This window comes from Narcine bancroftii, chromosome 7 (assembly GCF_036971445.1).
Source record: "Narcine bancroftii isolate sNarBan1 chromosome 7, sNarBan1.hap1, whole genome shotgun sequence".
Classification (NCBI taxonomy): Eukaryota; Metazoa; Chordata; class Chondrichthyes; order Torpediniformes; family Narcinidae; genus Narcine; species Narcine bancroftii.
The window spans coordinates 149,893,984-149,917,734 of NC_091475.1; the positions used below are offsets into that span (position 1 = coordinate 149,893,984).

General features: G+C 38.1%; 1 protein-coding gene and 1 long non-coding RNA gene across 5 annotated transcripts in view; one reads left to right on the top strand and one right to left on the bottom strand.

Annotated features, from left to right (window-relative positions):
- Nucleotides 1-23,751, bottom strand: part of amotl1 (angiomotin like 1) — a 118,749-nt gene that overhangs the window by 44,032 nt on the left and 50,966 nt on the right. For all 4 annotated transcript variants that reach the window (XM_069890803.1, XM_069890802.1, XM_069890805.1 and 1 more), the window contains 3 exons: nt 15,584-15,857; nt 6,483-6,627; nt 4,781-4,873 (listed from right to left, as the gene is read on the bottom strand). In XM_069890803.1, coding sequence (XP_069746904.1) covers nt 4,781-4,873; nt 6,483-6,627; nt 15,584-15,857 — 512 coding nt within the window. The remainder of the gene's footprint in view (nt 1-4,780; nt 4,874-6,482; nt 6,628-15,583; nt 15,858-23,751) is intronic.
- On the top strand, nt 2,714-10,984 carry LOC138739209 (uncharacterized). Its single transcript, XR_011342090.1, has 2 exons — nt 2,714-2,805; nt 10,739-10,984. It is a non-coding gene; the product is annotated as an uncharacterized lncRNA (long non-coding RNA).

The window sequence follows — 23,751 nt, forward strand, 5'->3', positions numbered from 1 at the left end:
GTAAAGAGCAGTGGAGAGGATGCATGTGGAGTACTGCATGTAGTTCTGGTCTCCTTACTAAAGAAAGGATACCCTGGCTTTGGAGGCAGGCCAGAGAAGGTCCATCAGGTTGATTCCAGAACTGTGGAAATCATCTTACAAGAAGAGAAGAGATTCAATAGCCTGGGTCTATACTCAATGGAGCAGAAAAAAATAATCTGCTGGAGGATTTCATTTCATCATCAATGGGAGAAACAAAACAGTCAATGGTTTTGGATGGTTAAACATATTCAGGCCCTTATTCCAGATTGGGCAACTGTTTTTCCCCAATCCATCAAGCTCCTGAATACCCAGAACATATATGGATAGTGTACCATGGACTTCTTAATATTTTAATTTATTTATATATTAACTTATTTATATAAATCTGCTCCACGGTCCTGGAGAAATGCTATCTCATCTTGACCATGCAACGCATGGTATGAACAACAAATAAAGGTGGCTTGACTTGACAAAAGTCTGCAGGTGGTGAGATTGTAGTAAATACAGAGATCCTGGGGGAACTCAGCTGGTCTCACAGCGCCCATTGGAGGTAAAATTACCAACGATAGTGGAGAATCCATCAATTTTGCAATAAATTAATTGATAGATCAAAGATACTTGCATTAATTTGTTGAATTAGTGTTAGTTTTAATTTAGAATGCATCTTTTCTTCCTTTAATCCCAATAGTTATTCTCTATTCCAGAGATACATTCACAAGACTTTATCGCAAATTCCTAACCTCAGATTAATTATTTAGAACATATAGCAGTACAGCCCGTGTGTCTGCGCTGAACATGATGTCCAAATTAAACCAAAGCTTTGCTGCTAGCTTATGATACACATCCCTCTATTTGCTGCATATTCATATGTCTTACTAGAAGCTTTTAAAAGCTACTATCATATCGGTGTTCACCAGTGCTCCAGGCAGTTTGTTCCAGGCAGAGTAAAACACAAAAGGCTGCAGACACTGTGATTGTAGTAAAAACACATAAATGTAGAAGAACCTCAACAATGTAGAACCTCAACAAATGTAGAAGAACCTCAACAATGTAGAACCTCAACAAATGTAGAAGAACCTCAACAGGTCTCACAGTGTCCATAAGAGGTAAAGATATAACTGATGTTTTGGGCATGAGCCATTCTTCAAGGTATCAGGCACCTACCTTTGTCTGTGAATATAAAAAAACTTGCCCACACATTTCCTTTAACACCCTCCTCCCCATCAAACATCTCCTTAAACCGTCGCCCCTCCCTCCACTACATGTCTTCTAGAATGTAATATTTTCCCCTAAGGAAAAATATACTGTCTGGTTATCTTACCATAATTTTATTAACTTCTATCAGACTTCCCCTCAGTCTAATGCACCAGAGAAAGCAAATCCATGTTTGCCCAACTCACACACTCTAATTCAGGCAATACCCTTTCCAAAGCCACCACACCATCCAATGGAGGGGCAACCAGAATTACGCACTACTCCAAGTGCAACCTGACGAAAGTTTTGTGTAGTGGCAACATGCCTTCCTTACTTTTATCCTCAGTGCCATGCTCAATGAAGACAAGCCTAACCATGCCTCTTCTTTACCATCCTGTCTCCTTACATGGCCACTTTCAACCTGGACAGTTCAATGCTTTTAAGTCCTAACGTGAACTGTATACAATCCCCTTACATTCGATCTTCCAAAGAGCAACATTTGCCCCGATTAAACTCCATCTGCCATATCTGTAACTGATCTCTATCCTGATGTATATTTTGATAGCCTTCTTCACTGTCCACAACTTCATCAATCTTTGTGTCATCTGCAAACTTAGCATTTTACCCACCTTTTTAAATTCAAGTCATTTATATACATCATAAAGTAGGGTTCCATCATCAATCCCTGCAGACAGCACTCGTCACAGCCTTCTAGCCAGAATAACACCCTTCCGTTTCCACCCTTTGACTTCTATGAGCCAGCCATTACAGAATCCAAACAATCGTGGATTTCTTCTCACATTTTGCACTCAGTGAAGCAACATGGGCACTTCGCACATTTCTGTAAAAAAAAAATCAACTGATAGAAGGCAATCCCCAATATCTAGGGTTGAAAATGCTAGTATTTACATTTAGTCTTTTGATGTAATCTTGTATCCATAAAGGAAACTAACTCAGAGGCCCACTGATGGGGGTAGGAAAACAGAGCTGGCAAGCTGCCAAGTTAGAGCATCTTCAAACAAAATGAATGGCATTTCTGGTGGTCCAGGTTAGAGTCTGATGATTGAAGCTCACTATGTGCTTTGCTTATTTAAAGCATGCAAATCTTCTGGCAGGAGTAATCCAGTGAGAAACTGGAGACCTTTAACCGACAATGCAGCTGCTGTTGGCATTTCCAACACGTGTTCCATCCAAGCTTAATTCAAGGGAATGTGCTAATGTAGAAGTGGACATACTATTTCTGCCCATTTAGCCTTTGAAATGAAACCCCCATCACACGATGCAAAAATTTAATTTTACTTAACATATTCAGACCCAATAATGGATTTTCATTTTTAGTGACTGACTCACGAGTTCGCTTATATACCCCACCCCTGCCTAAGAAAATATTAGTGGTTAAAATGAAAGAAAAAAGACTGTGGCATCTGCTATATTTTTTAGAATCTTGATCACAAAGTGATATTATTACATCATGGTTTATATTTGGCTCAAGGTATAAACTGAATCCAGGCTGCAAACAACAACCTAGTTTCATAATATGTAGTTTATTTTTAATTACTTGATGTCAACACTATAGTTTCCTTTCAAATGGTGAGTATTTTTATGTAAAGTTTCTCCTCCTGGCAGGCTGTATCGAGTTTCTGATCATTTGATATTAGAAAAAAATCTAATAGCAAAGCAATTCATGTTGGGAAAACAAAATAGGAAGGCTTAAATAACTAACACTTTCAAAAATAAAATATTGTTATTCTTCGTAATGTTATGATTGTAACATGGTGGTACACAAATAAGATTTCAAACAAGAGAGAGAGAGAGAGAGAGAAAACACAAACAGAAACAGGCTCTTCAGTCCATTGAGTCAACCATCAAGCAACCAGTTTTACACTCATCCTGTCCTAAGCCACTTGATTCTCCCCACATTCCCATCAACCTACCTCCAGAATCTACCACTCACTTACACACAAGGGACAATTTAACATAGTCAATCAACCTTTCCATTTTTTGGGGAGGTGGGGGGTGGAGGGTGTGGGACATGGGAGAAATCTGGAATACCTGGAGGAATCCTATACTGTCACAGGGTAAACATGCAAACACCACACATACATTGTTGGAAGACTGGCCTAAACCTGGGCCACTGGAGCTGTGAGGCAGCAATGCTCCTATTTGCATCACTGTACTACTCAAACTTGTTCTTTTAAATTTGCATCATTTTAAATTTGCATCATTTTGATTTGGGTTCAAATACATTTATACCTCTAAAATAAAAATCATTGCGTACGACTAGAAGTAAAGACAAAAGCCATATTTCCCTCTTTCACTCACCTTTTCCTATGCAATTGTGCACCTCTGGATTTAGAAGGCAGCCAGAAAGTAGTTCTGTTACTTCTGGCATACTCCTCTACAAATCTTGGAAAAAACAGGGCAACTTAATATATGCATTAAGAATTTCAATTCCCTTGCATTTTTTCCTCTGCTTTTGTTGATCAAGAAAATAGCAGGATAGAAATTTGAGGAATAAAATTAGCATAATGCAGTAAAACCCCTGATATTCAGCACCTATGAGAATTGGTAGATGTTGGAGAAGTGTATTTTCCGGTTGCTGAAGACTTTCTCTTACAGTACCTAACTAATACACCTGCATTAGGAATAAACAGTTTAAAAGACAAAAGACAAAAATACTATATTTACACTGAACAAATGTCACTTGCATGAATATATAAACCTTGAAGAATTTTACCTTATTTCCAGTCACATTCTTTGAAAATATTTAACTGTCGCTGCATCTCCAGGTTCCTCCCCATCCACGGAGTCACCCAAAAGACTAACAATGATATTATAGTTAATTAACCCCCCCCCCCCAAGTTTACAGATAAAGTCTCTGACTCTTACTAAGCAAGAATAAGGAGACACTTTAAGAGAGTCACCCCAGGGACGAGCAGCATCAACCAGCTCTTCATCCTGGGTGATGCCATTTTATTCAAACACAACTTTATTCAACAGCTATGAGCAAAGCACGACCAAGACACTTCATTGGCTGAATATTTGCTCCCATCTTCACCAAAGGTTTCTGTGTTACTTCAGATAACATTTACTTTTACAATTTTAAACTGATGTAATTTTTACCTATTCATTTAATTTTTTTAATTTAGTTACCTTCATTTTTTTTTGCCAGTTGCTTGAATTCCAGATACTACAGGTTTACGGTATAATTAACATTTTAAACAGTGTGGAAAATTCTGAAAAAAACCTGGAAAAATTTAAAGCATTAAATTACCTGTACCTAGTATTTAATAACAATTAAAAAAAACACCCTTGGGCCACAATCATAAAACACAGGTCAGTGCATGTAATTCAATTAGAAGCCAAGCCTTTCAACTATACAGTAATTGCTCTCTCATTTCACCCTTTTAATTTTTTTGTGGAAAATATCAAACCTCGCTGTGATCTATTTGTCGATCACATTAAAGACCACATTTCCCGAGAGAGCAAAAGATTTTTACAATTAATCCACATCATCCACATGAATCATAAACTTATTGTAGGAATTCTGGCTCACAGTACTTACTCTGAGATGTGTAATGATCCTGTATTATCATGCCATCTTCAGCTTCATCATACACCCTGCTGGCTACCTGCCTGTTGGCAGTCTCCAGGCGATCTGCGTGAAAATAAAATATTTTACTTCAAAAAGGTTAAAGCACCATTTATGACGAGATGTTGCATGATAAGCTGAGTGGGGCAATGAAGTTTTGTTTTGCAAAGCAAATCTCTTTCCATTAAGATTTCCTAAATGCTTTATAATAGAGATTGTGCATGGTGATTTCAGAACACCTTCCATTAAACATCTGGTGATTTTTAAGCTACTTAGCCATCCTAAAGCTTCAGATCACCATTCATTCATTTCGCCCAGTTATCTATAAGCATATTTCTATCCCCACCTCTGGGCTCACAACACATGCCAAACTGGAAACAAAATACTTTCATTTATTGAATATAAAACATTAAAGCATAGAATAGGCCCTTTGGCTCACGATATTGTGCTGATCTATGTAAACCTATTCCACAACTATCTAATCCTTCCCTACTTCACACTTATAACCCTTTATTTATATCATCCTTTCTCAATCTTAGAATACCTCAGAGGGTGTAATAACCAAATAACTTCTGAGGTATGGTTTTGGAAATGCTGCAATCATTTTGTGCAATGGTAAGATTTGGGAATTGGCTCACCTCTCCATGTTCCCAGGCACTTCCCCTGCAACCACAACACGCGCACTCACACCTCCTCGTTTACCACCATTTAGGAACTTAAACAGCCCTTCCATGTAAGGCAAAGCATCAAATGCACCTCTTCCAAACTCACCTCCTGCATTTGGTGCTGCCATTGTAGCCTCCTTGACATTGCTGAGATCAAGTGTAAACATGGGGACTCTTTTGCAGAGCATTTGTGCTCGCTCCACAATATCCACCTTCCAACTGCTGGTTGCATGACATTGCAACTTCCCTTCCCACACCAACCAGTCCATCCTTGGTCTTCTCTACTACCAAATGGAGATCCAGTACTAACGAGAGGAACAAACCTCATTTGCACCTTGCCAGTCTACACACTAGTGATATGAGCAGTGAATTTTCCCAGCTTCAGATTATGTCCCCCCTCTCTACATCTTCTAAGCTACTTCCTTTCTTTTCCCTTCTTTCCTCCCCTCTCCTACCCCATCTTGTCCCCTTTCCCACCCACCCTCACCCACTCATCCCTTACCCCTCTGGATTCATACTCTTCCATCCACATGCTCCTCTCCCCCCCCTGCTTTTCTGTCCCATTTATTCTTTATCTCTTCTCTTACACACTCCATTATAGCACCATTGCCACCTTTACTGCTTATCAAATTTCAGCGCTGTAGCCTTTGTCTTCACCTATCATCCTCCTCACTTTTACACGTCTTCCTTAATTTGACCTGCTTATTTTTTTCTTGGCCCTCTCTTTTGTCTGGCATTTGCCAATCTCAATGAAGAGTTCTGACCTGAAACATCAAACACACTTTTTCTCCTCTGATGTTGTTTGGTTCAGTGAGTTCCTCCCGCAGATTGGTTTTTGTGCTAAGCTTAGTTAATTGATGGTAAATTCAAAACAACTGCCCTAAATTTTGTTGGTCATCCAAAAGTACTGACTGTTATACTGCTCTACAAATGCAAATTAATTTGTTTTGGAATTTTCTTCTGACAAAAACAATTTTTGAGGAAACAGTTTAATTGGGTATCATAAATACCTCGAAGGTCTCTGTTGAAGTCATGTAATCTTCGTATTTCCCCTTCTAGTTTATTCCTCATGGCTTTATCCAGAGATTCTCGTTTGCTGCTGGACTTCACTAAATTCTCATGGGCTTCGGAGATCCGCTGGATTTCCATTTCGAACTGAAAAAGAATATAAAACAGTATATTAGCTATTTTCTCCAATCATACTCATTGCTTCATGGGCTATTGAAAGGAGAAAGCACATGATTTGCTTTGTAGAAAAACATGTTCATGTGATTTTATTAACTTGAATGGATATCAAAACAAATTCCAGGAAGTTCATTCAGACATCTCATAGTTTGAAAGAATTTGTTTCATTTCTTGCTTTAAGTGGGACAAAAAAGGAAGGTCAGCTTTCATACCTAGTAATGGTAGGGTAATGAAAAGAAGCCCATACATTTCTAGATTCACATAGAACTCCATGGAAAGTTATAATTGAACTGTTTCTTTCAGGTGCCCAATTATAAAAGCAGTGACTTAAAATCTTACAAATTAATAGCTTGCGAAGAAAAAGAAAGCATAGGACAGCCATGCAGAACAACCCAATCTATAGCCGCTTTCAGGTGCATGCTCCACCTTGAGGGTGGCTGCAGGAGCGGATCCCAGCCTGAAGATTCACCTTTCAGGTGGCAGCCCTAAAAGCCTACCTGAAAGGGCCTATTTTTCCAGAGGTGTTTCGTAGCGCCTCCGCATCTGAAGGCGGGGGGTAACTGGTGTCTCCCATCATAAACATGCGGCATAGCAACGGCCGTCTTCCCTACCCATAATCCCCCAAGCAGGTAGAACGGCTGTGGGTTTCCCACAAAGATCCAGCTGTGTGAGGGTTTATGGGTAGGGAAGACCCCCATTACTATGCCGCAGTTTGAGCAGCAGAGAGAGACCCTGGTGCAGGAGTGGCCAGCCAGGCTGTGACAGCCCACACCGGCTGCCACCTGAAGTCCACCCTTGCCCCAACGTTCCCCCGCCAGCCGCCCTTGCCCGACATCCCCCGCCGGCCACCCCGCCCCAACATTCCCCTGCCAGCCGCCCCTGCCCCAACATCCCCCTCCGGCCGCCCCTGCCCCACTGCCTGAAGCCCCCCTCCCTACTGCCTGACAGACCCTGCCTTACTGGGGAGGGGAAGTCGGCAGTACATTGGGGCAGAGGCGGCTGGCGGGGGATGTCAGGGCAGGGGCAGCGGGGAGGGGTGCTGTTAGTTTGTGTGGCAGGGGGTTGCCAGGCAGCAGGGAGTTGGGTCGCTGGCTGATGTTGTCATCAGCCCGACCCTTAGCAGCCGCTTTTAGATGGCTGCATTCAGGTGCCTAGGGGGACTTCAGTGCTCCGACAATTATCCATCCAGGAGGAGGGTTAGAAAGTGCACCTTGGAGGTGCCTTCTGCTCTTTCAGATGGGTACCCTGAGAGTCGCATAGGGGTAGAATATGCAGCTTTACATCGGGGTATTCTGGACACCTGAAGGAGCCTTATGACTGTAGGAATGATTTTTCAGTGTCAAATAGAGACTGTACTATTTTCAGTCAATTTTGCTTTTCAAAAATAATCCTTCTGAAGATCATAATGAGTATGTAACTTCACTGAAATCTTTCAATGTGCATGCCATATTTTACCAACATAATTGGACAGAGAGATTTACACAAGACCATAAGAAATAGGAGCAGGCCATCTATGTCGCCAAGCCTGCTCAATAAGATCATAGAAATGCTGGAGGAACTCAGCAGGTCTCTCACCATCCAAAGGAGGTAAAGATATATTACCAAAGGTTCGGGCCCAAGCCCTTCTTCAAGGTACAAGGAAAAGGCAGGCAGGCATCTTAATTAAAGGCTATAGATTAAGGGAGAAGAATGAGAGGGAGAGGAATACAGACCTAACAGCCAAAAGTTGTTAATTGGATATAACAAGAGGAGAGGTGAGAAATGAGTTTGGCTCTGTGATAGGAGATAGAGGCAAAAGGGAAGAGAGAGACAGAGCTGGGGAAAAGCAACAGGGGGAAGATATACAATCTCTCTCTTTAGCATGTTAGACCTATCATGTACTGTGAAGATGGACACAAAATAGTCCTTCAAGGCTTTGGCCATTCCACATGACCAAATATTAATTCTTCCAAGGGATGTTATCTGCCCTTTTCCATTTCATACAAATATAAATACAACTCAAAAAACCATCCAAGCCTCTGACATTAACATCCCAGTCAATATGGGGAAAATTAGTGACATTCCCTCGCCAACTCTGATGCTTTCCTTAATCTATCTACATATCTGTTCTCTATCTCCCATTGTGTCTATTGTGAGTCCTATAGCATAGCTCCTATCAAAGTAATTACATCCCTCTTCTGAACTTTCTTCCAATGTTCATAGCAATTTGGATCATCATCCATGGATGCACTCTATAAATAACACAGCTATCAAGGACTGCCACAAGATTAGAACACAAGTTCAACCAGGAGTACTGTGCAGGGAGGGTCATGTCTTTATGGCTAGAAATCTTATAAACTCATTGAGCAGTATGCCCGTTCATGCTTTTGCTGGTCAAGTGGACACCATATGTACATATCTAGTGTTTTTTCTTCATTTCACTATTTTCCAAACACAATATCTGAACATACATGACACCCATTATTTGATTTTTATAGAAATCTGCAAAAGCCCTTTAAATCCCTTGTATTGAACACCTGTATGAACAGCACTATCCCAAATACAGAGTCAGAGTGTAAATCAGCATGGAGCATATTTCAGTGCTGTCTTGCCAGTAAAGTGGAACAGGTATCTAGACATTTTCTTAGGTGTAGATGGGAACAATATCGAAGGCATCTGAGCAGATGAAGAAATCAGTCCCTCCTGAACTTTCTTCATTGAACATATTGTAAGGAATCAAACAGATTGCCATATTCTCATCAGCTAAACACAGTACAGCTATGTTTCAGAGAGCTTAATCGTTATTCCGTATTTCTAACAATCATGGTATTTCAATTTTCTTCCTTTATACAGAAAAGCTCTATTTGTCTTGGAGGATGGGTGGAATCCCACCATAGCAATGTAACATTTCACTGAATAAACCAGAAGGTTTGATAATACATAAAAATACTTCAGTGCACTGGTGCCAAGTTAAATAGCAGTGCACATTTCTAGCCAAGGACAAGAGAAACTATCAGATATTGTGTATAATGAATCATTTTACATGGTTGAAGCAATACAGTATGCTGCCATAAGTCAAGGTAAAACTATACAAATGGACACATTCGGTTTCTGGCATCAGTGCAAAATTTTATCTAATCACCAAAACTGTTCTGGTGTAATTTGCATTTGCAATTTACTCACTTGATCCAGAAATAGAAAGAGTATTTCATTAAAAGTTTTGCTTTTAGTCCAGATCTGGAGAAATTCCAATGATCTAATTAATCTAAATTCAACACAAATTCTATTTGGGTTAAGATCTCTGAAAAAGACAGGCAGTCATTTGTATCAACCAAACTCTGCTGGATAGACAAGATCTCTGGACAAAAACAAAATGTCTAATGGACCTCTAATTAATTTGGCTTTGTGTGGGTCCAACAGCTCTAGTTCAATATGACCTGAAAAGATATCTGCTGAAACATGCTGTACTCTAGTACATAGGAACATCATAAAACATGAAATAAAAGAAGGATATTCAATGCTGGGCACATTACTTTATGCATTATAAGGAATTTTAATCTCAGCTCAGATGAAAGCTATTTTACCCACCTTATAGTGCTGGCACAAACAATTCATTGAATCATACACCACAAATCAAAATACATCAACCAGAGAAAATAGGTCTTTGATTCTTCAACCATTGTAGCAAATAAAGTTAGATTTAAAAAAAATTTAGAAGGAAATAAGTAAAAATCCAGCAACCTTATAGTTACTTCTTTCCTGTGTTCTTCATTTTGTTTTACTATTTTTACATTCTCTTCAAGTGAAAATGAAACTTCAAAAAGTTTATGTTGCTAATAAGGTGTGAATGCAATGACCCTCTCTGGCCATGGATACTGCTCTGTGGCTTACAGAGAAAACAGTGAGGAAGGCACAAGCCCCTAGATATTTGAGATGCAGAAATAGAGATGATTCTTCAAACTTCTCTTCTCAAGGAAATATAAAATTGCGGAGTAGATTGTTTGCCCGGATACCTGGTAGAGTTTGTATTCAACCTTAGAAAACATCCAACCACAGCCAATTAAATGTTATTATGTATATTTACTTTTTTTTCCCTCAATAGGTACTTAATAGTCACAGAAAAAAAAGAGCAACTTTTAATTCTAAGCACACATCTTCTGGAGGAACTCAGCGGGTCAAACAGCATCAGTGGGGGAAAAATTGATTGATGTTTTGAGTTGAAGCCTTTTATCTGCAGTCTCCTAAGTATCTCCAACTTTAATTCACCCGATGCTTGGCATAAGGCCTAGGTAAATATTCCCTTGTGGATATGAAGCTAAGAAAAATAAATCATATTTTGGGGTAACTATTTCAAATAGTTGATCCAAATATGTGAGTGCTCTTATTATCCAGGCTATCAGAACACAGAATGTTTGAGTAGGAAAGCAAACGTATGAGAGCAAAGAAATAACCAGAGTTCATAAACATTTCATCTAATGTTGAATTTACTGCATTTTGGAGGTTCCCATTGTACTGTCTTGTCTGTCAGATCATTTTATTCATCTCTGAGGAAAGAAATGTTTCCTAATATTTATTTAAATTTAAAATACATGCAAGTGAACAGTTCCAATTGGTATTTGGAGACTGAATAAGGTTTAAGGTGAGGAGGGAGAGATTTAACAGGAACCTGAGGGGTAACCCTTTTGTTGACATAGAGGGTGGTGAGTACATGGACCAAGCTGCTGGAGGAGATGGTTGAGGCAGGCAATATTGAAATGTTTAAGAAAATAGAGGACAGATATGGGGATAGGAAACATTTAGAGGGATATGGGATAAATGCAGGCAGGTGGAACTAATGTGAGTGGAACAATTTGCTCAGGGTGAACAATTTGGGCTGAATGGTCTGTTTTTATGTTGTATGACCATGATTCTATTAAAGTCATGTCATAGTGCAGAACAATGCACAATTCAAGACCTTAGAGAGGTTCAGCATGGAAATTCAGAGTCCTCATCATCCTTTGAGTACCTATAGATGAATTCCTGAGGTGAATCCACACATACTGATCATGACCATGTCTTTCACACCAGTTTGAAGTATATTTGAGTATCCTACAACAGGGCAATAAAATCCTGAAATATACAGGCAATTTTACAACGCATTTTAACAGTCTCCTGGTTCTACACACCCGTAATGCATTATTTTCCTCGGCTGGGTTTATCATGCCCAAATACAATTGTGGACAAGTATAATCATTCAAGTTATATTGATCGGGGTTTAAGTCTTGAACATTTGACAATGCACCTGCATCATTTTATTTGGTCCAATGATGGAAAAGCAAAAAAACATCTAGGAAATGTCCAAATCCATCCAAACTGGAGACTGTTAAAATTAAAATGAAATGGATTCTGTATACAAATACCATCTTCAAAGTAGAGATAAACTCATCTACAAATCATTTCTTAGTGGATGGGAAACTTAGCCCAAACTTCCTCAGTAATTTGCTTTAGAACATTTTTCTGTTTTGCAGACATGTGCCTTTTGCACTCTATTAATAATTATTTACAGAAATAACAATAGATCTGACAATATAAGAAATCAAGTAATCAATTTAGTATTTATCCAATTTTGATATCAGTGGAGTTGGACATTAAATAGTGGCTGCTTGAATGTTTTATTCCATCCCACAATCAAGGCCATCATATATCTTATTAACTTCAATGTACAATACAAGAAAAATGTTGCTTGTACCTTGTGCAGTAGAGTTTTATCTGAAAACACTAGTGCACCACTATTTAGCAGGGGTGAGTTATGATCTAATAGAAAACATATTTGATGAATGCATATTGGATTAAGCATGGCTATATATTAAAATACATTAAAAAAATGAAGACTCAATTCTTTTTACTCAGGAAACAACATGAACATACAAACTGTTGAACACTGGTGTGAGAGTACAGAGAAATATTTTTCACTGATTTTTTTTTAACAAGTCTAAATATTTTCCATATGTCAATTAAGGGTCAGTAATAGTTAGGTTATATAAAATTGGAATTGGAGCCTAAAGACGAGCACTCTGCGGCACAAGGACAGCTTCTTTCGTACTGCAAACAGATTGCTGTATGGTCAATGAACCAAAGACACTGCCTCATTTTTCACACACTATTATTGTTTTTTTTATTTAGTAATGTCATAAGATGGCTATAGTATATATGTTTTCATTCTGATGTTCCTGCAAAACACCAAAATTCATGACTTGTTCATGGCAACAAATCCTGATTCTGGTATATGGTCATTGCAGTTAGATGACAATCTAAACATAGAAATGCGAGAGGAAAAGTCTTCTCTTTGACATATAGTTTAAATAATCAGGAAATGAAAAATTATTACAGCAGTTAATGACCTGCACCTGATAAACAGGGTACTTCATGGTCTGGGAGATAAACGGGATGGGTGGAACTGGCAGTGGAAAATTGGATTCTAGGAAGGAATTGTGAAGAGTTTTCTTTGAGAGAAAAAAATAAGAAAAGAAACTTTAAATTTGATTTTGAAAGCAGATAAATTGTTATTGTGGTTTGATGGACAAAGGATGTGCCATTGATGGAGTATATGGAGGAAGGAAAGGTTTTGCATAAATTTGCACTTGTTGCTAAAAGACTATCAGTTTATATTTGAAATTATCAGGTTTGGCTTTCGACAGATACAAAAGATCCTGCTGAATGGATTTAATAAAGTTTTTTTTTTGCATCCTGACATTCTGTTTATCACTATTATATTAAGCAGATATAGATAGAGAAGTCAAGGCATGCTGGATGAATGGTTATACTCGTTTTTTTTTAATGAAAGATACCAGATCAAAACATTTACACACAATTTACAAAAGGATATATTACATTCCAGTTCACCCCACTTTGCCTCCTTTCTGACCCTTTCATTGTCAATTTTACTTCTCTAATTCACATTTATGGATGCTTCAAAACAGAGACTTTTTAAAAAAAAATTCTTAAAAAGAATCATAAAGTACAGAAAAGGGTCCTTTGACTCACCATGTCCATAAAGAACCTTTAGCCATCAACTTATATCAGGACTGTATCCTTCTAAGCCTTGCCTTTTTTCAGTGTCTAAATGTTTCTGCAGGAAATTCCAAATATCAACCTTATCCTTTCAATCCCCTTTCAACCTCTCACCTTAAAAATTGTGGTCTCTTGTTTTTGATACCCCCAACATGGAAAAAAGATTTTAATTGTCTATAATATCTAAGTCTCTCCATCTTGTATACTTCTATTTCTCAATCTCCTCTACTCCAAGTTAACAAGCCCAGGCAGCCTATATGTCCTCATGACGAAAAGTCCTCTCAACCAAGAACACATTTAGTGAATGTGCTCTGCATCCTTTCCAGCACAATCACATCCAATCCTATAAGTTGGTGACCAAAACCACACACAGTTCTTCAAGTATGGCCCAATCAGCATTTTGTAAAGTTGGAACATAATGCCTGTCTCTTATTTTCTATCCCCTGACTTATGAAGGCAAGCAAGCTATATTCCTTCTCCATTACTCTGTCCTGTGTTGCCATTTTTTGCGGGAACTGTGAGTTTAGGCTCATAGGTCTCTGTGTTCATCAACATTCCTCAGTGTCCTGCCAGTTACTGTATATATCTGACTTTTCACATACTTGTCACAATTAAATTCCATCTGGCAATGCTCCACCTGATTTTCTAACTGATCTATGCCTTGATGCAGCTTCAGACAACCTTTGTTCCTATCCACAACACCAGCAGTATTCTTGTCAGCTTACAGTTATGGATTGAAGGATCCCTACCATCAGCAGTCCTAATTCAATTGATTTTAAATCTTTTCACTTCTTCATAACAACATTTAAACATGTTGCTACTGTTCAACCAATCTACAATGATGATAACTGTGGGAAAAATGCAAGTTGTATAGGTTATGTTTAATCTAAGCCACTTTAGGTCTTTTGTCAACAATACTTCAAGATAAATCACAGTATGGCATACTTTTAGGCAAGTCACAATTTATTTCAAAACATGTAATTTTGTTTTTGTTTCTTGTTCTCCTCAAAGTGTGTGATTTCTAAGATCAAAGGTCACAGATTTCACTAGTAATTCAATAAGGCTCAGATTGCAAAATGCAAGTGCCAGGTGAAGTCCTCAGCATGCAAGGAAAAACAAGTGATGATGGGAACACCACAGCATGAGACAACTGGACAAAAGTCTTGTCTTATGACCAGTTCAGCAATAATTAATGTCATCCAGAACCAACCAACAGAAAATCAATGCAATTCATGGAGCCATTTATTAGGAGTGATGGTAAATATGGGGGCATTTAATATCTGTAAGCATGTAGTACATTTGGAGTACTTCAAAAATCCATCATCCATACTAAGACCACTAGCAATTGGACCTCTATGTAAGTATCCCCAATTCTGGAGATCCATTTTGGAACCTTTGATTTGATGCCAGTTGGTCCCTGAGCTTGATAATAACATGCATTTACCATTGTGATGAAATTGACTAGATATGCTGAGGAAGTCCCTAGCAGCCTTGAAGTAGTACTGGATTAAGTAGTAGAATAGAGTCACCAATTGTGATGGAAAAAAGCACATACATCAGACAAGGTACTCTTGCACCTGGTTATGTTCATTCCTGTTGAGCAGGAATCAATATCGGGACTAGGTTTACAATATTTTAATGTAATATTTTCTCTGGTAATATAAAGAAAATAAATTGGTAAAATCATTACATACTTTTAGGTTTTGTTTTTCTCATTACATAACTTCTATTTCTATCAAATGGTTTCTGTTCCTTCAGACAGTGATGTTCATGCTAGAAATTGGTTATATAACAACAGAATCAGTCACATGGCTAACAACTGCTGCAAATACCTTAATGCACTTCCTTTGGAACTTGGCTTGTCTTCAATTTGAAAAGAACAAAAGAACCACAGTACCTTTTGTAGCTTTGCAGTTTTTTCACAAAAACCATCCAGTTCCTGGCGCAGAGCTCGATTTTCTTCTGATAACATTTCCACCATCTGCTGTGCACGTGCCACAATTGAAACAGCATGAACTGAAAGTTCCTGGTTTGACACAGATGTTGTCTGGGGCTGGGGAGAAGCAGGCTGTATTATGGCAAGTTGCAATTGATTATTTTCCAAGGAGCTCTGGGAAGACATGGGGCTGTGGTGCTGCAAGGACTGTGGTTGATAAATTGCCTGGCATGGCCTGGATAAACAAAGCAACCATTGCAACAAAAATAAAATTAATACAAGCAGAAAACTTGATAATGCATGTAGCTGATTTTAAAATCATGGGACATCTGGATGTTTATTACATCATAGCTAAGAAGTAAAATCTGGAATTCCCTGCTGAAACTTACCATCATTTTTTTCTTTACAATACTCTTTAAAACCTCTCTCTTTGATGAAGCTTTTTTTTTTCCAAAATCACCAAACCCACTCTATCCTGGTGAGCTTGTTCCAAACTTTAAATGTACATCGAGTCCATTTGGCAAACGTTATTTGACAAAATTGTAGAATTCACAATAGCCAATAGAGATGACACAATCCGGATTTTTATGGTCACTGGTCCCAAAGTGCTTCTCCACTGACACTTCAGATACCTGCTGTGTCTCATTTTCAATAGAAGGCTCTTATGTAGTGTGATCTACATGTTGCTTCAGAAAACTTTCCTGTACACACATAAATTCATCTATGCAAACCCTGTGCATCATGCAAATCCCAGTCAATCAGAGAAGATGAAATCACCTACTATTTCAACCCTATTTTATTCGCAATTGTTTTACGTTCTCCTTACACATTTGATCACCTCATTTCCACCGAGTGTTGGAAGGTCTATAGTGCAATCACATCAAAGTAATAATCTCTTTCTCATTTCTAAGTTCCACCCACACAGCCTCACTGGATGATCCCCAAGAATATTCTCCCTTGGTACTGCCATGATGATCTCCCTAATTAGAAATGAACTCCAGCCTTTCCTACCTCCAACTCTATCACTCCAGCAGCATCTGGACGCTGGAAAATTAAGCAGTCAGTTGTGCCCCTCTTGCCTCACTTCAAATTCTATTGGAATTTCCATGTTTTCCACAATGTGACAAGATCGTTAATTTAAAAAAAATCCATTCCGGAATATATCCATTAAGAATGCTTAACCTTACACCCAACCTGCTCGTCATCTCCAGAAATCCTCAAGACTAGCACAATTGTTGAGGCATCTGAAACTTAGCTTGCAACTAATGTTGGCTGGAAAGATTACAAGAACAAGAAACAGAAGCAAGAGATGAACATCAATAGGAATGTGTTTGATCTGGGCTCTGAACTCAGCTCCACATTTCCCCATAACCCTTAATTCCCCTGCTATGCAAAATTCTATCTGTACCTTATATTTATTCAACAAGGCAGCTACTACTACTTCCTTTTGCACAGAATTCCACAGATTCACTGCTTGCTGGGGGAAGCAATTCCTCCTTCATCTTAAATCTATTCTCCTGAATCTTGAGGCTTTGTATCCTGGTTCTAATATTGTTTTCAGAAGTCTCAGTGCCAGACACCACAATTCTTCACTTCTTGAAAATGCTTAACATATGTAAATACTGCTACATAATCATATAACCATATAAAAGTTCAACTTTTGAACACAAGATCTACCCTAGCCTTTTAAATGGAACTTGCTGCTGTTACACTTTAAATTAATCAATATTTTATATTTCTGCTTATACAATTCCCTGTTATTATTCTATTTTCCACTTAGTTTATTTCTAAATCTATTTTTCACTGGCTTTGACTTCAGTTTTTTCTCCATACTGTACTAATATTTTGCAAAAAAATTGCAAGAAAACATTGAAGATATAAATGGTTTGTTAAAAGGTTCTGTGTTATTAATTTTTTTATTAATTTGATGTTCCTGCAATCAAACTAAATGCTTCCTAAAACCCAAGGTATTCTTGTTGTTAAGGACCAATCAACATTCCAATTCACTTCCTCCTTTACTTTCCCAGAGCTCTTTTCTTTCAGTGTACACCAGCCTTCCTTAGAAATATTTAGGCAGCTTATTTAAAGTTCAAATACAATCCAAAAAGTCACCAGAACACCAAACTATTCAGTCCAAGATGTTTTCCCTTTTCTTTAAAAAGCTGTCAAGAACATTGATTAGACATTGCCCTAGTTTGTGAACAATCAGATGATTTGTATTTGAACTAAGAAATGAAGTTCGAAGAACAGAACATTTTCTGCTTCTTTAGTATAGTGTTTTGAAGTGTCAGCCCAGCAAACCACAGCTACTTGCCATATTTTCAAATTTGCAACATATTAGTTCCAGCATTGGAAGAATAATTTGACTTTTTACCTTAGATCATATTTCCACAGCAACATTTATGCATCTAATGGCCCAACAGAGATTATTTGGTAATATTACACCATGGGCTAGTGTTTACTATTATCTCAATGATGAAGGTTTACTACAGATATTAATATAATCTTTATAAACTACCTCTAAACATTGACATTATGCTGTTTTTAAGCAGGCTCTTAAATTATTTTTAAAATAGCAGTTAGTTGATTTATAAAGTTTTCTGGGAACTCTTGGAGGGTGCATTTTATTCTGTAATCTCCACGCATGATTACTTTAGCAGAAATGGAAATAATGGGAAAATCACAACAATGTGTTCCAGGACTCTTGCCACAGTTATAGGAAGGTTAAATGCCAAGATGCATGAATTTTGTAAATACAAGCTGGCCACTTCTGAATTGAGAATTAACATGTCTTACATTAAAGGAGAAATGATTAGTAATTGCTTTACTGTAGAATTTTAAGTTATCTGGCCAAGAATAGTATTGGTGGGTTTAGAAATTTGTTATAGGCTAAAATTAACAAGCACTTCTGAGATGCAGGTTTCTCAGCTATAAAGATAGACATCGATATTACCCTGTAGGGTATCAAAACAGGGCTGAATATTAGAAGAGATGCAGGCATGACAGTAGAGAGGAAGCTATGTCTATTGAAGAAGAAGGACATCTCAGATGTCCTGAAATGGAAGGCCTCATCCTGGGAACAGGTGCTACTCTGTTCTTTTTTCCCCCACACATCTGCCCTGGTTCCACACCACCACTCCCTCCCCCCCATCCCATCCCAGATACACAAGGACAGGGTTCTCGTTCTGTCTATCACCTCATCAGTCTCCTTGGAAATCACAAGAATTGCATATTTAACTCCCTTTGCTCATTTAAAAATGTTTCTCTGCCAATTTTTTTGAATATTTTATTTAAAGTTTTTCCCACATGTAATTGATAAACTTAAATAAAACTGTGTTGGTTAAGTTAAAAATTAGCAATTGTTACAGGATGTTTTTTACCCCACCCTTACCCTTCCCTCCATCCTAAAAAACATTCAAAAGATATAAATGAGATATATGAAGTATAGAAAAGAAAGAAGAAAATAGTTTCCTGGATTGCTTGATGGGTCAATTTGCACACTGGGATCCTACTGTATTTATATGGCCATTTTAGGAAGAAGATTAACACAGGTCTCAAGAGGCTGGAAGTACATTTTTACAAATTTACCCCTAAACTTTGCATATACGTGCTCCAAATTGATACAAATGTAGCATATTTATTTCTTAAATTGTATGTAATTTTTTTCAATGGAATACAACTTTGAATTTCTGCATTTCATCTCTCCATATCTAAATATGCACCTGATTTCCAAGTCACTGTAATATACTTCCTTGTCATCGCTAAGGCTATTTTGATAATTTCATTTGGTACATTGATAATTTTAACTTGGGTTTTGTTCCTTCTATGTTTCCCAATAAAAATAAGTCTGGATTTTGTAGAAATACAATACCTGTAATTTGCTTTAAAAAATGTCCTAAAGCCACACAAAAAAGGCCTTACTTTAGAACATGACAAAGTAGAGTGTAAAAAAGTTCCTATCTCTTCACCACATCTCAAACATTTATCTGATAATTCTGATTTTATTCTATTCAATTTTTGCAGCATTAAATATAATTGATGTAGATAATTATATTGAACTAATCTATACCTTACATTTATGATCTTGTCACACAATCTTGACAAAGATCTGACCATCTTTCCTCATCAATTGTGATATTTAGATCTACCTCCAATTTCTGTCTAGATTTAAGGACTCTCTGTTTAATAGCACATGTTTGCAATGGAAAGTACATTGCAGAAATATATTTCTTAGCATTACCTCTCCTGATGAGAGTTTCCAGCTCACTACAAGCCAGTAAAGCATTGTTGGACCTAACGTTTCCCACAAATATTCTCTCAGTTGAAGATAGCAAAGAGTATCCATATTTATTCCTTAATTGTTGAAACGACATCAATTGGCCTCATTGATAACAATCTTCGATATATTTAATGCCTTTATGAAACCAAATATTAAAAAATTGGTTATCATTAGTAAAAGGTACAAGATTATTTTGAATCAAAGGTGTCTTAGGTGATACACTTCCTTTTGTTCCAATTTCATTATTCATCTTATTTCAGATGGTAATCAAAATTTTTCAACATTGGTGCATTTTTCATGCCGGTTATTAACTTTAAATCTCATTTATATATGTAAATTCCTCTGCGAATTTCTTTCCTATTTTTTCCATCTCTATTTTGACCCATGCCAGTTTTCCTGATCCCTCAACAACAACAAAAATCTTATTTGAGCCACTTGATTCTTAAAATTAGGAAGCTGTAAAACTCCCAATTCATATTTCCATGTTAATCATTCTATAGAAACTCTTGACATTTTACCTTTCCGAAGAAATTTCCTTACATGTTTATTTAATTCTTGAAAAAAAAACCTTTGGTGGAAACAGTATTGGTAAGGTTTGAAAAAGATATTATATTCATGGAAAAATATTCATCTTAATACAGTTAACCTTTCCTACTAACATTATTGGCAAGGTCACCCATTTTTAAAATCTTCAATTTTTTAAAAAATATCGGTAAATAATTCAGTTTATATAGATTGTTTAAATTATTATCTATCCAAATCCCTAAATATTTAATTGCCTCTTTTGGCTATTTAAATTTGACAATGGCTATAATCTCCAAGTGTAAGGAGCATAATTTCACTTATATCCCAATTTATTTTATAACATGAAATCTTACCATATTCTTCCAAATTTAAATGTAGTTTCCATAAGGAGGTTTAGGTTCTGTCAATTACATCATCTGTAAATAAACTAATATTTACTCCTCCTGACTGACCTTGAACCCCTTAATTTCTAAGTCACAAATAATGAATTCTTCTAGTGGCTCTATAACTAAAATTAACAGAGCAAGAGATAAGGGACAACTTTGTCTGCTAGATCTTGCCCATTGAAATAGAGTGAATATTTGCCCATTAGTTACTACTTTTCCTTTAGCGTTATTATATAGTGCCTTAATCTAGTTTATAAAAGTTTGATCAAACCCAAATTTATCTAGCACTTTAAACAAAAAATCCCACACCAGTCTATCAAATGCTTTTTCTGCATCTAGAGACACTACTACACTCTGATCTTTCCTTTTTTTGTGCTAAATGTATAATATTAATTAGTCTTGCCACGTTGTTTGCCAATTGTCTCTTTTTCATGAATCCTGTCTGATCCACTTTTATTAATGTAGGCAATAGTTTAGTAACTCTAATCACCAGTATTTTGGCAAGAATTTTGTAGTCTGCATTGAGTAATGAGATAAGGCTATATGATGAAGGTTTTAAAGGGTCTCTTGTAGTGTCGCACCTACATAGCATGGCTCACCTATGCAACGAGTGAACTGGTCCCAGTAGTCACAGACAGGAAAGCAACTGATGGCATCTAGATTTTAGATGCTGGGCGAGCCTTGTACCCGAAATCCATGACACTTCCACCTCACCAGATACGGAGGTTAAAGGGAAAGGGCATGAGTGTTTGAATCACGGGTTTTGGTTTTGAGTAAAGGAGTATGCACTGAGACATCACTGGACTTGGCTCATTTCATACTTCTCGCTCAACACAGCCACCACCATATTGGTGACCTCAATGGTTTAAAAGTGTTTGAAACCAAAAAAAATAATGAATGACATTAACACAGTTTCCCTGAAGCTACCAGTATCCTGGACCTTTCAGCTATGGGGATGGCCCTATTCCAGGTCAGGAACATTCTTGCAAATGAAACCAAGTATTACCATGTAGTGGCTGCGCTCAACCAAGAAACAGCAGGCCAAATAGTCGATTTTATACAACAGTCTCCAGAAAGCAACAGGTATGCAGCCCTCAAGCCCCTGTTGTTAGAGATATTCAGCCCATCACACCATGAACGGGCTGCATGTTTACTCTGCATGGACTCTGTTTACTCCGGAGTGAACAGGCTGCCAGATGGCCATAAAAATGTCTGCTTTTTGAACAAATCTTTCTAGAAAATATGCCCGAATATATCCGCCTCCTCCTATAGGATGAGGACTTCACAGGTCCATGAAGGATAGCTGCATATGCAGTCGTTCTTTGGCATGCAAAACTGCCAGCGCCAACAATCAGTGACAACAATTCCGGTTGGTGTTTCTACCACCTAAGGTAGGGATCCATGGCCTGCAGATGCTGAGCACCCGTGCTTGTTTCTGGGAAATTAACAGGCCAGCCATCACTAATGGCTATGGCAGCTGGCCATCGGATAGCATCCTGTATGTCTGGGACAGACCCTCTGGGCTCAGGTTCCTAGTAGACACAAGTGCAGAGGTCAGTGTCCTCGCTCCCTCAGGCCATGATATTAGGGCAAAAAAAGGCTGGACCGGACCTCAAGATTTCCTTCATGTGCATGTTTTGTTAGTGGACCTTAAAAGACGACGATGGTCAACACCAAAACTTTTCAAACTTTCTCCCTCTGGATAGCAAAATTCCCAGCTCCACACCTGGACTCCGTAATGTACTCAAGCAACAAATTTGCCAGAGTATTATCAGAATTTCCTTCTAACATAACATTGCAGTTTTCAATGGCAACACCCAAATATGATGTGTTGCACTTAATCCCCACAGAGGGATATCCTCTACATGCCCCGGCCTTTAGGCTACCCCAGATAAGCTCAGATTCACAAAGGATGAGTTTCAAAGGAAGAGGGAAATGGGGATTGTATGGCAGTCAGACAGCCCGTGGGCCTCTCCACTCCATATGATTCCTAAATCCATGGGAAGATAGAGACCATGCAGGGACTATAGGAGGTTGAATGATGTCACCATCTCTGATAGATACCCGGTCCTGCACATACAAGATCTCATGGTAAACTTTCAAGGAGTGTGTATTTTCTCCAAAATTGATCTGGTCAGAGGATATTATCAGGTCCCGCCTAACCCAGCAGATATTCCACAGTTGGGCATCATCATCCTGTTCAGCCTCTTTGAGTTCCTTTGAAGCCTTTTGGTCTTAAAAATGTGGCACAAACCTTCAAAAGCCTCATGGATGCAATGGGGCATGGTTTGGGTTTTCTATTCATCTATTTAGATGATGTCCTGGTAGCTAACTGCTCCCACCAGGAACACCTGGCACACCTGTGTATTCTCTGCAGCTGTCTCGACAGCTTTGGACTCACAATCAATCCAAAAAAGTATCAATTTGGTATGTCAACTATCAATTTTCTAGGACATCGTATCAACTGCCATGGTACCTTATCACTACTGTCTAAGATGGAAGCCATCCCGCTATTTGCTAGGCCTGACACAGTTAAAGGACTACAGGAATTTGTCAGTATGGTTAATTTCTACCACTGGTTTATTACATCTGCGGCCTAGATCACGTAACCTCTTTTTTTTCCCTGATGTCCATCAAATCCAAAGAGGTTGAGTGGTCAGATGAGACAATGAAGGCTTTCAATGAAACCAAAAATGCCCTGGCAAAAGCTACACTTCTCGTCCACCCACAAGTAGATTTCCCTATGGCCCTCACAGTAGATGCCTCTGAATCAGCAGTAGGCGGTGTTCTGGAGCAGTTGATTGACAGCCATTGGAAGACACTAGCCTTTTTCAGCCAGCACTTGCAGCCCCCGGAGATGAAATATGTGCATTTAACAGGGAGTTGCTGGCGCTCTACCTGGCAATACTGCATTTTCAGTATTTTCTCAAGGGTAGGGA